The 15,672-nt window shown below is 45.8% G+C and overlaps 1 protein-coding gene across 3 annotated transcripts in view; it reads left to right on the top strand.

Moving 5' to 3' along the window:
- krr1 (KRR1 small subunit processome component homolog) overlaps nt 1-15,672 on the top strand; it is a 40,322-nt gene that overhangs the window by 10,543 nt on the left and 14,107 nt on the right. For all 3 annotated transcript variants that reach the window (XM_038780220.1, XM_038780222.1, XM_038780221.1), the window contains 5 exons: nt 313-447; nt 972-1,097; nt 6,520-6,603; nt 11,783-11,839; nt 13,721-13,891. In XM_038780220.1, the coding sequence (XP_038636148.1) occupies nt 313-447; nt 972-1,097; nt 6,520-6,603; nt 11,783-11,839; nt 13,721-13,891 (573 nt within the window). The remainder of the gene's footprint in view (nt 1-312; nt 448-971; nt 1,098-6,519; nt 6,604-11,782; nt 11,840-13,720; nt 13,892-15,672) is intronic.

Here is a 15,672-nt window from a genome sequence, read left to right as displayed (position 1 = left end):
TCATCTTCACACCATGTGACATTTTGAGTTGACAGGTTATACCATGTTGAAATTTTAAAAATATCTACAGTTTTAGTTATATCAAATAAATACTCAACGCTCAGCAGGTGAGGCAGTGTCTGGGGACAGTAACAGAGAGTTAACATTAATTCAGTTTTTCTCTCCACAGATGCTGCCTGACCTGCTGAGCAGTTCCAGCATTTTCTTTAATTTGATAGTGCTTAATCTGAAGTAAAATATGTATTTATTCCGATGAGAAAAATGTTTGTATGTGCTTGAAAACATAGTGATTGTCATCTCTCGTCTATTTAGTATATTACAGCTACATTGGATTTGATTGAAGGTAGCATGACCGTTTCCACCACAAAGAAGACATTTGATCCATATGCCATCATTAAAGCCAGAGACGTGATCAAACTTTTGGCAAGAAGTGTTCCTTTTGAGCAAGTGAGTAGTTGGAGAACACCTTTAACCAAATCATTGCTGACACAACAGTTTTTTTCCTATTGTAAAGGCTGGATACATGAGGAAAGGGGAACATTTCAATTTTAAAACAAAATTAGAGTATCCAATTGTATTGTTTTCCAATTAAGGGGCAATTTAGCGTGGCCAATCCACCTACCCTGCACATCTTTTGGGTTGTGGGGGTGAGACCCACACAGACACGGGAGACTGCAAACTCCACATGGACAGTGACCCACGGCCCTAATCGAACCTGGGACCTCGGTGCCATGAGGTAGCAGTGCTAGCCACTGCGCAGGGTATCAAATGAGCATATCAGGTAGGGGCACGTTCCCTGTGAGTTTCTGCCATTAATTTTGGGGATTTGTGGAGAGTGTGCCTGAAGACCTTGCAGCTTGAGCGCAAACTTGGAAAATGAACCCTGTTTCCTCTTAAAGTTGAGAGAGAGAAATGTGCTGACCTGCATATTTGGAATTTTGATTTGTAATTCTTATTGCTTCCCATTCTAGGCTATCCGTATTTTTCAGGATGATGTGGCGTGTGACATAATTAAGATTGGCTCGTTAGTTAGGAACCGTGATCGATTTGTGAAAAGAAGATTGAGACTTCTTGGACCAAAAGGGTCAACGCTTAAGGTAACTGCAGTGTCAGTTCTTGAATCTTTAGAAAATGTATTCACTTGCTAATCAGCAATAGACATTTCTCTCTTTCAATATCTCCTACAGAGTTAGAGTGCAGGATCTATTTCCTAACCTGATTAAATTTTAAGCAAGCTTTGCAAGTTCCATGATTACACTCAGTTTGTTTAATAGAAGTATTCTGTTTGCAAGTGTGGGCTTCTTCCCGTGCTGAGGGCTGAAGGGGGCGGGGCCGGAGCTGGGAAGCGCGGGCTTTTTCACACGCTGAGAGCGGTAGGAGGAGAACCTGCTGGTGGGCAATGGGGAGGAGGGGAAGCCCCACGCTGGGAGGGGTCGAAGGAGTGGCGGGAGTGGCTGGGGTCAGCAGGAGTCAGCTGACTTACGGGAGTGCAATGGAGGGAGCAATGCAGCTGGGGGGGGCCCTAGCTTTGGTTGGGGGGGGGGGGGGGGGGGTGGTACCGGGGTTGCTGCTGTAATGGCCAAGAGGGAGCTGGAGCAGGTAGAGGAGGTCGGGATGAGGGTCTGCCGCTGTGGGGAACGGGCCGAGCGAGGGGCGGGCTGAGGAAGGGTAATGGCTAGTCGGCGGGGGAGGGGGGTACTTAGCCCCCTGATCCGGCTAATAACCTGAAATGTAAGGGGACTGAATGGGCCAGTCAAACGGGCCCGCGTGTTTGCGCACCTGAAGGGGCTGAAAGCGGATGTGGTCATGCTTCAGGAGACGCACCTGAAGGTGGCGGATCAGGTTAGATTGCGGAAGGGATGGGTAGGCCAGGTGTTTCATTCGGGGCTGGATGCAGAAAATTGGGGGGTGGCGATCCTGGTGGGAAAGAGGGTGTCGTTCGAGGTGTCGATCGTTGTGGCAGACAGTGGCGGGAGGTATGTGATGGTAAGTGGTAGGCTGCAGGGGGAGTGGAGGGTGCTGGTCAATGTATACACCCCGAATTGGGACGATGCGGGTTTCATGCGGCGCATGTTGGGCCAGATTCCAGACTTGGAGACGGGGGGCCTGATAATGGGGGGAGATTTCAACACGGTGCTGGACCGGCACTGGATCGATCCATTTCCAGGATGGGTAGGAGGCCAGCGGCGGCTAAGGTGCTGAGGGGGTTTATGGACCAGATGGGGGGGGTTGACCCATGGAGGTTTGCGAGACCGAGGGCCAGGGAATTTTCATTCTTCTCCCATGTGCATAAGGCCTATTCCCAGATTGATTTTTTTGTTATGAGTAGGGCGATGGTTGTGAGAGTGGAGGATACTGAGTACTCGGCGATAGCCATTTCTGATCATGCCCCGCATTGGGTGGACCTCGAGCTGGGGGAGGAGAGAGACCAGCGCCCGCTTTGGCGATTAGAGGTGGGGTTGCTGGCGGATGAGGAGGTGGGCGGGCGGGTCAGAGGTTGTATTGAGAGGTACCTGGAAGCCAATGACAATGGGGAGGTCCGAGTGGGGACGGTCTGGGAGGCGCTGAAGGCGGTGGTTAGGGGAGAGTTGATCTCCATCCGGGCCCACAGGGAGAGGAGAGAGCCGAGGGAGAGGTTGGTGGGGGAGATGGTGAGGGTGGACAGGAGGTACGCGGAGGCTCCGGAGGTGGGATTGCTTAGGGAGCGGCGTAGTCTCCAGGCCGAATTCGACCTATTGACCACCAGGAAGGCGGAAGTTCAGTGGAGGAAGGCACAGGGGGCGGTGTATGAATATGGGGAAAAGGCGAGCCGGATGCTGGCGCACCAGCTTCGGAAGCGAGATGCGGCTAGGGAGATCGGTGGAGTTAAGGATAGGGGAGGGAATGTGGTGCGAAGTGGGGTAGGCATCAGTGGGGTCCTCAGGGACCCGGTCCGAACCCCCACTGGAGGAGGGGGAATGGGGCGTTTTATGGGCCGGCTGAGATTCCAGAGGGTGGAGGAGGGACAGGTGGAGTGACTGGGGGTGCCGGTTGGGCTGGAGGAGTTGGTCAAAGGGATAGGGAGCATGCAGTCGGGCAAGGCGCCGGGGCCGGATGGGTTCCCGGTCGAATTCTGTAAGACGTATGCAGACCTCCGACGTTGTCTCGGGCGCTGATTTCCTTGATCCTTAAGCGGGACAAGGATCCCCTGCAGTGTGGGTCATACAGGCCGATCTCACTCTTAAATGTAGACGCCAAGTTGTTGGCGAAGATTTTAGCCACGAGGATAGAGGACTGTGTGCCGCAGGTTATTCACGAGAATCAAACGAGGTTCGTGAAAGGGAGGCAGTTGAAAACTAACATACGGAGGCTATTGAATGTTGTAATGATGCCGGCGGTTGAAGGAGAGGCGGAGATAGTGGTGGTGATGGACACGAAGAAGGCCTTCGATAGGGTAGAGTGGGGGTACTTGTGGGAAGTGCTGAAAAGGTTCAGGTTCGGGAAGGAGTTTGTCAGGTGGGTGAAGCTGCTCTGAGGCCCCGGTGGCGAGTGTGGCCACGAATAGGAGGGTCCCCTGTCCCCCCTGATTTTTGCGCTAGCAATTGAACCCCTGGCCATAGCGTTGAGGGAGTCGAGGAACTGGCGGGGGCTGGTGCGAGGTGAGGAGGAACACAGAGTGTCGCTCTATGCGGATGGCCTGTTGTTGTATATGGCGGACCCGGTGGGGGGGATGCCGGAGGTAATGAGGATTCTCAGGGAGTTTGGAGATTTCTCAGGGTACAAGCTCAACATGGGGAAGAGCGAGCTGTTCGTTGTTCACCCAGGGGACCAGGAGGGGGGGGGATTGGTAAGCTCCCATTAAAAAGGGTGGAGAGAAGCTTTAGATACTTAGGGGTCCAGGTGGCCAGGAGCTGGGGGGCCTTGCACAAGCTTAACCTCACGAGGCTGGTGGAGCAAATGGAGGAGGAGTTTAAGAGGTGGGACATGCTGCCGCTGTCTTTGGCAGGTAGGGTGCAGTCAGTCAAGATGACGGTGCTCCCAAGATTTCTGTTCCTGTTCCATTGCCTCCCAATCCTTATCCCGAAGGCCTTCTTCAGGTGGGTTAATAGGAGCATTACAGGGTTTGTCTGGTGCAGTCAGTCAAGATGACGGTGCTCCCAAGTTTTCTGTTCCTGTTCCAGTGCCTCCCCATCCTTATCCCGAAGGCTTTCTTCAGGTGAGTTAATAGGAGCATTACAGGGTTTGTCTGGGTGCAGGGGACCCCGAGAGTGAGAAGGGTGTTCCTGGAGCAAGGCAGGGATAGGTGGGGGCTGGCGCTGCCCAACCTCTGTGGTATTACTGGGCTGCCAACACAGCGATGGTGCGTAAGTGGGTGATGGAGGGGGAAGGGGCAGCATGGAAGAGGATGGAAGTGGCGTGCTGTGTGGGCACGAGCCTGGAGGCGCTGGTGACTGCGCCGCTGCCGCTCCCTCCAACGAGGTATACCACGAGCCCGGTGGTGACGGCTACCCTCCAGATTTCGGGGCAATGGAGGCGGCACGGGGGGAGGTGGGGGCTTCGGTGAGGTCCCCGATAGAGGGGAACCACCGGTTTGTCCCAGGGAGAATTGACGGTGGGTTCCTGAGTTGGCACAGGGCAGGTATTATGAAGATGGGGGACCTGTTTGTGGACGGGAAGTTCGCGAGCCTGGGTGAGTTGGAGGAGAAGTTCGGGCTCCCCCCGGAGAACGCCTTCAGATATATGCAGGTACAGGCGTTTGTCAGGCGGCAAGTGGCGGAGTTCCCACTGTTGCCGCCGCGCGGGGTCCAAACTGGGTGCTCTCGGGGGTGTGGGTTGGAGAGGGGAGGATCTCGGCAACGTACCAAGTGATGCAGGAGGAGGACAAGGCCTCGGTGGAGGAGCTGAAGGGTAAATGGGAGCGGGAGCTAGGGGAGGAGATTGAGGAGGGGACATGGGCGGACGCCCTGGGGAGGGTGAACTCCTCTTCTTGTGCGAGGCTCAGCCTCATACAATTTAAGGTGCTGCATAGGGCTCACATGACCTGGACAAGGATGAGCCAGTTTTTTGGGAGTGAGGACAGGTGTGTTAGGTGCTCAGGGAGCCCAGAAAACCAAGCCCATATGTTCTGGGCATGCCCAGCGCTGGAGGAATTTTGGAAGGGCGTAGCAAGGACGGTGTCGAGGGTGGTCGGATCCAGGGTCAAACCGGGTGGGGGCTCGCAATATTTGGGGTTGCAGAGGAGCCGGGAGTGCAGGAGGCGAAAGAGGCCGGTATTCTGGCCTTTGCGTCCCTGGTAGCCCGGCGGAGGATTCTTCTTCAGTGGAAGGATGCGTGGCCCCTGGGTGTGGAGGCCTGGATCAATGATATGGCGGGGTTCATTAAATTGGAGAGGGTGAAATTTGCCCTAAGGGGATCGGTGCAGGGGTTTTTCAGGAGGTGGGGTGTGTATATTTGTTCAGTGTTGATGATGGGTGTTAATTTATTTCTTTTGTTTTGTATATCTGGTGGTGGGGAGATTTGTTTCCTCTTTTTGTATCTTGTTATTGAAAATTTGAATAAAAATTATTTTAAAAGAAAAAGAAGTATTCTGTTTGCAAATGCGGAATGGGGATTTATCAGCACCATAATTTAATATTTGTATTTGGATAGTAAAGATCTCTGAAGTTCTTTTTGCAAATGAGAGTGCTGGATATGTATGTGGGAATACTGGGTACATACATGTCTGGCACCACACCAATTTAAAAGAGAAACAAACTCCATAATCAAATATAGTTGATGCATGCCGCATGCTAAGAGTTTCAGTTGAGAAGACATCACTGAAGCCCAATTCAGGCAGCAGAGCAGACTAGATATGCTGGCGTAATTCCGGATAGTTTGTTCAATTATATCACATTTGTTGGTGGTCAAAGCTCTTGGTCTCTGGGCAGCACGGTGGCCTAGTGGTTAGCACAACCGCCTCACGGCGCTGAGGTCGCAGGTTCGATCCCGGCTCTGGGTCACTGTCCGTGTGGAGTTTGCACATTCTCCCCGTGTCTACGTGGGTTTCGCCCCCACAACCCAAAAATGTGCAGAGTAGGTGGATTGGCCATGCTAAATTGCCCCTTAATAGAAAAAATAATTGGGTAATCTAAATTTATAAAAAGAAACAAAAAGCTCTTGGTCTCTTGAATGCTGGGTTTTATGTTTTGATTCAGTTTATGCTTGTGTTTAAGAGGGAGAAAGATGCCATGTGGTGTATTTAAAATTAAGTTGTGAGTCTTTGCTGTTCTCTACTCGAGCTGAACAGTTAAATAATTAATTAAAGAATAGCCTAATCTTGGCAATTCCACTATTTCTCTTGGGAAACCCGAAAAATTATACCGTGTAGCCTTAAATCACCAAATAACTACTTAGAAGAAAAATACATTTGGTTTACAAGATATAGTGTCCCCAACCTTACAGAATTATGTCTTCTGAGTTACTACATGCATGGGATGTGTGTGTGTACGTCTGTTGTCAATTTTTTGCTAATAGATTCTCTATTGTATCTCCTACCCACAGGCTTTGGAGCTGTTGACTAACTGCTATATTATGGTACAAGGAAATACTGTGTCTGCATTAGGACCATATTCTGGATTGAAAGAGGTGAATAAATCAGATATATAAAATACTGCTGCTGTTCATAGAAATTTCAGGCTTGATGATGTGCTCAGAAATCAGACCACACACTGAATGCTTTTTATTACATTGCAAAATGTTGTTTATAATTTTCTTACATTTAGTTATTACATTAATCTGCTTTCACTAACTAGAGATATTTGAAGCTTTTAGCCTTTTCAAGTGCAACTCTACCTGGCAAATTTGTGAATTAGCAAATTAGTTTAGAAATTAGTTTGTTAATTCAGAAAAGAGCTAATGCCTGATTAGAACATAGTCTTAATGACATTTCTTAAAGCTGTGCTAGTCCTTTTCCCAGTCTTAGTTTTCTTCCACTGCTCACCACAGGTGAAAATTGGAGATAACACTGTTGCAGAACAAAGGTAGATCTTTCTTTTGCAGAAGAAAAGCCAATGTTTTCCCTTGCTGTATTTCATGTTGCAATGCTATGGCTGTGCCATTGGTTTTATTGCTCATGTATGAGTGTAGTCTTTTGGAAGTGTGTTAGATCTGCTGTGCCTGATTAATTATGATTGTAAACCTGCCTCAAGTTATTTAAAGATCATGTGAAACTTTCTTTCATTTGCATCTATTCTAACTCATGGCCTCTCACTTGTATTTGACACACATGATTATCCTTTGTTTCAATTGCTTTTATCTTGCCTTATTGACACTCCTCCATTTTTACTTAAATCCACTTCTGGGCATGTGTATATGTTGTCCTCTCCTCTTGTATTGCATTGGGAGTGTTCACTGCTGTCATGATGCTGACTTTATTGTGATGTAAGGAATCTGAGGTTGCTGCTTGATGCTGCATACTATCGGCTCCCAAAGTAGAAATTTATTGAGCGTAAACCTACCTTTTGCTCCTCGCAGCTTGGTTCCCGCTTCATTCCTGGCCCTATCCCATGCAGTTAGTATCTGAATCAGGAATTCAGGGCTGCTCATTACAATTTTTTTACCCCTGCTGGTTCTCGTTTGGAGAGGTCCTCTTCAAGCCATGAAGGATTTGCTCGCCACAGCCCTTTTTGAACATTTATTACAGGTGCAGCAGTCTAATGATGATGGGACTGGAAGAGCAACTCAAGACCTTGAGAGTTCAAATCTCATCACGGTTAACTGTGAAAGTGAATTCAATAAACCTACTAATCAGTGGATTGGCACTGGGGATGTATTGACTGTAGAAACACAACTGCTTCACTAATACTGTTCTAGGAAATTACTCTCCCTAGTCTGGCCCACATGTTGCTCTAATCCACACGACACATTCAGCCATCTTCTCATGGCACTTAGGGATGGACAATAAAGTCCAACAAGAAAAGATTCACTGTTGAATCTGGTTCCTGGAAATGAGGTGGGCCAAGTCGATCAGGTGTTAGTGGTGGAACATTTAAGAGACAGTGATCATTGTATTTTAAGGTTTAGGGTGATAATAGAAAAGGATAGGCAATCCAGAGTAAAAATTATTAATGGGTAGGCGCTGACTTCAATGGGGCAAGAATGGAACTGGGCCAGTTAGACTGGAACAAAGGGTGGCAGGAGAAATGGTCCGCACACAAGCGAGGTATATTCCCTTAAAAGAGAAAGATAGGGCAAGCAAATCCAGGATGGAAAAAGAAGATAGAAATTAAGATACGGAAGAAAAAGTGTATTTATGACCGGTGTCAGATAGAAAATATAGTTGGGAACCATGAAGAATTCAAAAGGTTCAGAGGGAAGGTGAAAAAAGCACATTAGATACAGCGAGAGATTACGAGAAAAGACTGGCAGCCAATATAAAGGGGAATCTCAAAGTCACCGTTCGGCATATAAATAGTAAACGGTTGGTAAAAGGGGTAGGGCTGATTAGGGACCTAAAGGGGAATTTACACGTGGGAGCTGGGGTCATGACTGAGATAATGCATCCGTCTTTACCAAGGAGTTCGTTGCTACCCAGGACATGGTGGCAGACAACAAAATTCTGTCCCTAGGAGGGTTCAAACCTGATTAAAAGGAAGTGTTGAATAGACTGTCGATACTGAAAGTTGACAAGGCACCGGGCCCGGATGAGATGCATCCGAGGAAATTGAAGAAAGTGAGAATGGAAATTGCAGGGGCACCGGTCATAATCTTTCAGGGGGGGGGGGGGGGGGGGGGGGGGTGCTGGGTGCTAGAGGATTGTAAATGTTGCACCCTTATTCGAGAAATGTTATAAGGATAGCCCCAGCAGTCAGTTTAACATGAGTGGTGGGCAAGCTTCCAGAAACAATTATTCGGGATAGAATTAGTAGTCCCATGCAAAAATGTGGGTTGGTTAGGATGGGCCAGCATGGATTTCTAAAGGGAAAGTTGGACTAATGTGATGTGGCATACATGGACTTTCAGAAGGCATTTAATACAGTGCATCATGTCAGACTTGAGAAAAGTTTTATAGCTCATGGAATAAAAGGGACAGTAGCAACGTGGATACAAAATTGGCTGAATAATAGGAAGCAGAAGGTGCGATCTAACAGAAAGGTTTCTATTTGTGGTGGGATTTACTGGGAGTTTCCCGCGGCTCTGCAGACCAGTTCCCCACCGCTACCTAACCACGGGTAGTCACTTTTTTGGGCCCTGGGGAGTTTCTCAGATATACCGTTTTGGGTACTGTTGAGGGGAATGACTTCTCTGGGGAAAGCAGCAACAACCAAATTTGTTGCACTGCGGTTGGTTCTCCTGCAGAGGGGAGGAGTTAAAAAGTGTGGGAATGCAATAGTTATTGGGATTCGACTGCAAGAGGAATAGATAGGCGTTTTTGTGGCCGCAAACGAGACTCCAGGGTAGTATGTTGCCTCCCTGATGCGAGGGTCAAGGATGTCTTGGAGCGGTTATGGGAAATTCTGGAGGGGAAGGGTGAACAGCCAGCAGTCGTGCTACACATCGGTACCAACAGTATAGGTTTTTTTTTAAAAAGGAGGATGGAGGAGACTGGTGTAGTGGTTAGCATTGCTGCCTATGGCCCTGAGTACCTGGGTCACTGTCCGTGTGTAGTTTGCACATTCTCCCTGTGTCTGCATGGGTTTCACTCCCGCAAACCAAAGATGTGCAGGTTAGGTGGATTGGCCACACTAAATTGCCCCATGATTGGAAAAAAATAATTAGCTACTCTAAATTTATAATAAAAAAGGTGGAATGAGGTCCTGAAAGCAGAATATAGGGAGCTTGGAAGAAAGTTGAGAAGTCACACCTCAACGGTAGTGATGTTAGGATTACTGCCAGTGCCATGTGCTAGTCTGAATCGAAATAGGAGGATGTATCAGATGAATACATGGTTGAAGCGATGGTGTGAGGGAGAGGGTTTCAGATTGCTGGGGCATTGGGACTGGTTCTGGGGAAGGTGGGACCTGTATAAACTGGATGTGTTACACACGGGCACGACCGGGACTGATGTCCTGCAAGGGGATATTTGCTAGAGCGGTTGGGGAGGGTTTAAACTAATATGGCAGGTGGATGGGAACCCATGTACGGATTCAGAGCAGGGGGAATCAAGAACAAGAGATAAAGATGGGAGGAAGAACAAGAAAAATGATAGGCAAAGAAATAAAGGGCCCTTATCAGATAATAACACTGTACAAAATAGTAGGGAAGGGACAGGATTCGTTAAAAGGACTAGCCTTAAGGTTTTGTACCTGAACGCGTGGAGCATTCGAAATAAAATGGGTGAATTAGGGCTGTTCAGGTTTAGGAAGGTCAGACAGAAAGGAAAAGGTGGTGGAGTTGCATTGCCAATTAACAAAGATATCGATACAACATTGAGGAAAGATATTAGTACAAATGTTGTGGCGTTAAGAAACATCAAGGGGCAAAAAACATTCTTGGGGGTGGTATACAGACAACCAAACAGCAGTGGTAATGTTGGGAATAGCATTAGACAGGAAATTGGAGATGCATGTGATAAAGGAACACCAGTGATTATGGGTGACTTTAATCTGCGCATAATGACTCAAATTAGTCACAGTACAATAGGGGAGGAATTTCTGGAGTGTATACGGGATGCTTTTCAGGACTACTGTGTTGAGGAACCAACAAGGGAACTGGCCATCCTGGACTGGGTGTTGTGCAATGAGAAAGGATTAGTTGGTAATCTAGTTGTGAGAGAACCTTTGGAGGTGAGTATATGGTAGAATTTTTACCAAAGTGAATAGTCAGGTAGTTGATTCCGAGACCAAGTTCCTGGACCTCAATAAAGGTAACTATGATGGTATGAGGCATGAGCTGGCAATGACAGACTGGGAAACATTACTGGAAGGAAGGACAGCGGACAGGCAAAGCAGCAAAGCTAAGAGCAGGTTGAATCGAGGTATTCAAGAGGGTGTTAGTTAGATAATTACGTGAACAGAGTAGGAATACAGGGAAAAGTCAAAGGAATGGCACCAATTCATGATGCTTGTTTGGAGAGGCAGTGCAGACATGCTGCCGGAGGAAGTGGTGGAAGCAAGTACAATAGCACGGTAGCATGGTGTTAGCATAAATGCTTCACAGCTCCAGGGTCCCAGGTTCGATTCCCGGCTAGGTCACTGTCTGTGCGGAGTCTGCACGTCCTCCACGTGTGTGCGTGGGTTTCCTCCGGGTGCTCCGGTTTCTTCCCACAGTCCAAAGATGTGCAGGTTAGGTGGATTGGCCATGCTAAATTGCCCGTGGTGTCCTAAAAAGTAATGTTAGGGGGGGGTTGTTGGGTTACGCGTATAGGGTGGATACGTGGGTTTGAGTAGGGTGATCATTGCTCGGCACAACATCGAGGGCCGAAGGGCCTGTTCTGTGCTGTACTGTTCTATGTTCTAATAGTGTAATTTCAGAGGCATCTTGACAAATACATGAATAGGATGGGAATAGAGGAATACGGACCCTGAAAGCGCAGAAAAGTTTAGGTTCGGCAGGCAGCATGTTCGGCACAGGCTTGGAGGGCCGAAGGCCTGTTCCTGTGCTGTATTGTTCTTTGATAGGCCAACGGTCTCCTTCTGCACCATAATAATTTTGTAATAAATTTTGTAATTTGGACATTCTGAATTCTCCCTCTGTGTCCCCGAATAGGCGCCGGAATGTGGTGACTAGGGACTTTTCACAGTAACTTCATTGCAGTGTTAATCTAAGCCTACTTGTGACAGTAAAGATTATTATGATGATATTGAATTGTGTTTATCTTTTCTAGGTCAGAAAAGTAGTCTTTGATACCTTGAAGAACATTCATCCAATCTACAATATCAAGGTATTCAAAAAAAAAAAAATTTTAAATGATGAATAATTTGTATGTTTGTAAATATCTGGAATGATAAATCCTGTGTTCTCAGGGGCTATCACTGTTTCAAAGTAATGCTTTTCCAGCCCTTTTTAGGGGAATGCTAAAATTTGAACATCCTTTTAGAAATTTGAAAAAACGTTCTCAGATCTCTTCAGAATTGAAACCATTCTAAGGACAAAGGAGGCTGTTCAACCCATTAGTTAATGCCAGTTCTTTCATCCGAACCATCTGTTTTTTACCCTACATTTTTTAATATCTCTCTTCAAGCGTTTGTCTGGTTGCCTCTTAAATGACATGTAGTACCTCCATTATGAGAGTATTTTTAAAATCCCTCTAAGCCACAGGCACTAATCATAGAATTTACAGTGCCGAAGGAGGCCATTCGGCCCATCGAGTCTGCACTCGAAAGAGCACCCTACTTAAGCCCATGCCTCCACACTATCCCCAAAACCCAATAACCCCACCTAACTTTTTAGACACTTAAGGGAAAATTTTGCATGGTCAATCCACCTAACCTGCATATCTTTGAACTGTGGGAGAAAACCGGAGGAAACCCATCTTTTTAAAAATAAATTTAGAGTACCCAATTCATTTTTTCCAATTAAGGAGCAATTTAGTGTGGCCAATCCACCTACCCTGTACACCTTTGGGTTGTGGGGTCGAAACCCACGCAAACACAGGGAGAATATGCAAACTCCACACAGACAGTGACCCAGAGCCAGGATCGAACCTGGGACCTTGGCGCCATGAGGCAGCAGGGCTAACCCACTGCTCCACCGTGCTGCCCAAGGAACCCCATTTGAGTTATATGTTCTCATTACCAATTTGCCAACCAGTGGAAATAGTCTTTTAACTGTTTCCCTCTCAACCTTAATGTTTCTGAAATTTCTATTCTGTTTCAAAAAGTACAGTCCAAATTTTCAGCTTTCCTAATTATTGTACTTAGCCAGACATTGTGTTTCTGTTTTTATCTTAACACAGACTCCAGCTTTGCACCAGTAAAATAAAATTTGATGCTGAATTTTTTAAAAACGAGGCAATGTCCCTGTGTGTAAAGTATGGAATTTTTGTTTTGCTTTAATGAACAATTTCATGTTTTTTGGGGCCCTTCTATCCCATTAATGTTTTACATCCATTTTCTTCCTTTATTCACACGGAGCTCCATTTGATTTATTTAGTATTGCCAACGCGTTTTATATCTCATCATTGTTTCCTATGCCTAAACAATCATTTCCAGAGCACAATTGTTCTGAATAAAATCAAGTTGGTGTTAAATATGGAGTTTGTTGATTGGATAGGTTTAATAGAACCTAAACTGGGATTGCGGAAAGCTTGATTTAACTCGGATAAAAAACATAAAATGCTTGAAAATATTCAGGACGTCTCGCTGCTCTTTCAAGTTGACAGTCTTTCACCAATTGTGAAGAATGATCTTTGACTTGCAATGTTAACTCTGTTTCTCACTGCAATGATACTGTCTGACCTGCTGAACATTTTGAGCATTTGTTTCTTTTTTCAGATTTCCAGCCACCCCAATATTTTGCTTTGTTTTGCATATATAACTATTTTCAATAGATTTGTTTATTCTTTTATTGAATGTTTAAGGGGCTGGTTTAGCACAGTGGACTAAACAGCTGGCTTGTAATGCAGAACAAGACCAGCAGTGCAACCCGCACTGGCCTCCCTGAACAGGCGCCGGAATGTGGCGATTAGGGGCTTTTCGCGGTAACTTCATTGAGGCCTACTTGTGACAATAAGCAATTATTATTATATTATTATTAAGAATTGCATTTTCATGTTTAATTTGCATGATGTTCAAGTGGGAAAAATCTCTGTTCTTTTTAAAAGACATTGATGATTAAACGGGAATTAGCAAAAGATGCAGAGCTTAGAACACAGAACTGGGAGCGATTTCTGCCTAAGTTCAAGCACAAGAACCTAAATAAACGCAAAGAACCAAGGAAGAAGAGGGTAAAGAAAGAGTATACACCTTTCCCACCACCACAACCAGAAAGCAAGGTAGGTGCTGATTGCTGTTTAATTTTTTTAAATCTTACAACTGAAAACACAATGGATAACCTTCCAGTGTTGTGTAATGCTGTTGTCCGCTGTCGGGTACTTTGCCGGTACACTCCTAAGTGGGTGTCCTTGTCTATCTGACGGCCAATTCTTTCTGAGATGCATTCTTGGTGACTGAGGTTTCCTCTGCCACAAGCAAGTGCACTAAAATCTATCTCCTAAGAGTAAACTAAGATGCGGTCTGAGACTTAACCATAGAATCGTCAAAAGCTGCAATTTCGATCTGATTAAGCGTACTGGAAATTAAAAGCGCAGATATTGGGTTGAAAAGAGAATTGGCTGTGGTTCAAAAATCTGGCTGTCCTACATTAAATGGTTGAATGAGGTTCTGTGAGGCTGTAGCCACCTGTACAATCCATTGTAAGGAGCTCAACAGTTGGTCTTGAGGATTGTGACAGATTGACACAGTATATCCAGTGATTTAGGGCAATGGGAGAAATTCATAAAAATTAGAACAGGACAAGATGATTTTTTAAAATGCAGATTCAATCACCTTCGCAACAAGGATAAATAGCCGAACTGTAGAATTTGATCCCTCAAAGTGTTGGTACAGATCCTGGAATCCCATGCAATGAAAACATAATTTGACTGACTTGATCATTAAAAGAGTGACCCTGACTATTAGGACACTTAAAATAAAGTCTGTGAAAATATTAAATGTACTAGCAGAGTTAGTGATTAAATAGGGTGGCATGATACCAGCCTCCCGTACCAGCCTCCCCGGACAGGCGCCGGAATGTGGCGACTAGGGGCTTTTCACAGTAACTTCATTGAAGCCTACTCGTGACAATAAGCGATTTTCATTTCATTTTTCATTTTCATGAGGCGCAATGGATAGCACTGGGACTGCGGCGCTGAGGACCCGGGTTTGAATCCCGGCCCCTGGGTCACTGTCCGTGTGGAGTTTGCACATTCTCCCTGTGATTGCGTTGATTTCACCCCACAACCCAAAGATGTGCAGATTAGGTGGATTGGTCACGCTAAATTGCCCCTTAATTGGGAAAAAAAATAATTGCATACTCTAAATTTAAAAAAAAATTGTGATTAAAGCAGGGACCATGTTAACATTTAGAGTGAGATGGATGAAGGAGTGCGATTGTAGAATTCCGACCAGTAATTTGGTACATCACGTACTGCAACTCTATTTTCTACATTTCACCTGGTGTCTTGGCCGGGGGGGGGGGGGGGGGGGGGGTGGTATGAAGAAAGAACGTAATCAGGAATTTATGCAATCACACAGGTGTAATATTTCAAGGCTGCTGCCTTGAGATGGTTGAACAAAAGTCTTTTACATATAATATTTACTAAAGAAACAATTACAAAATCTGGATTTAAATATTCACACATATCAACGCTTGTGACAGTATTTTTTAACTGTGATTTTAAACATGTTTGTATAGAACTTAATACCTTTTTAAATAAACCTTGGTATTCAGTACATCTCCACTTTGCTTCAAAAATGCTCACCCCACCATGTACCCTTGACAGCCTCCCCGCCACCACTATCTTTCCCATTTAAGCATATACCATTCCTCTTTCTCTCTCTCGTATCTATATCTATCTATATGTATGTATATGCCTCTAGTGAAACACTTTTACTACATCAAAGGCACTTACATAAATGAAAATTGCTGTGGCTTTGTGTTCAAGCTCATTTAAAGTTGATGTTTGAAGGATCTTTTATTTTAAGACCTAATTACTATAGTAAGAGGAAAACAGTA

Source organism: Scyliorhinus canicula, chromosome 20, assembly GCF_902713615.1.
Source record: "Scyliorhinus canicula chromosome 20, sScyCan1.1, whole genome shotgun sequence".
Lineage (NCBI taxonomy): Eukaryota > Metazoa > Chordata > Chondrichthyes > Carcharhiniformes > Scyliorhinidae > Scyliorhinus > Scyliorhinus canicula.
Note: the sequence above shows the minus strand (reverse complement) of the source record. Positions and strands in the feature narration are given on the sequence as shown.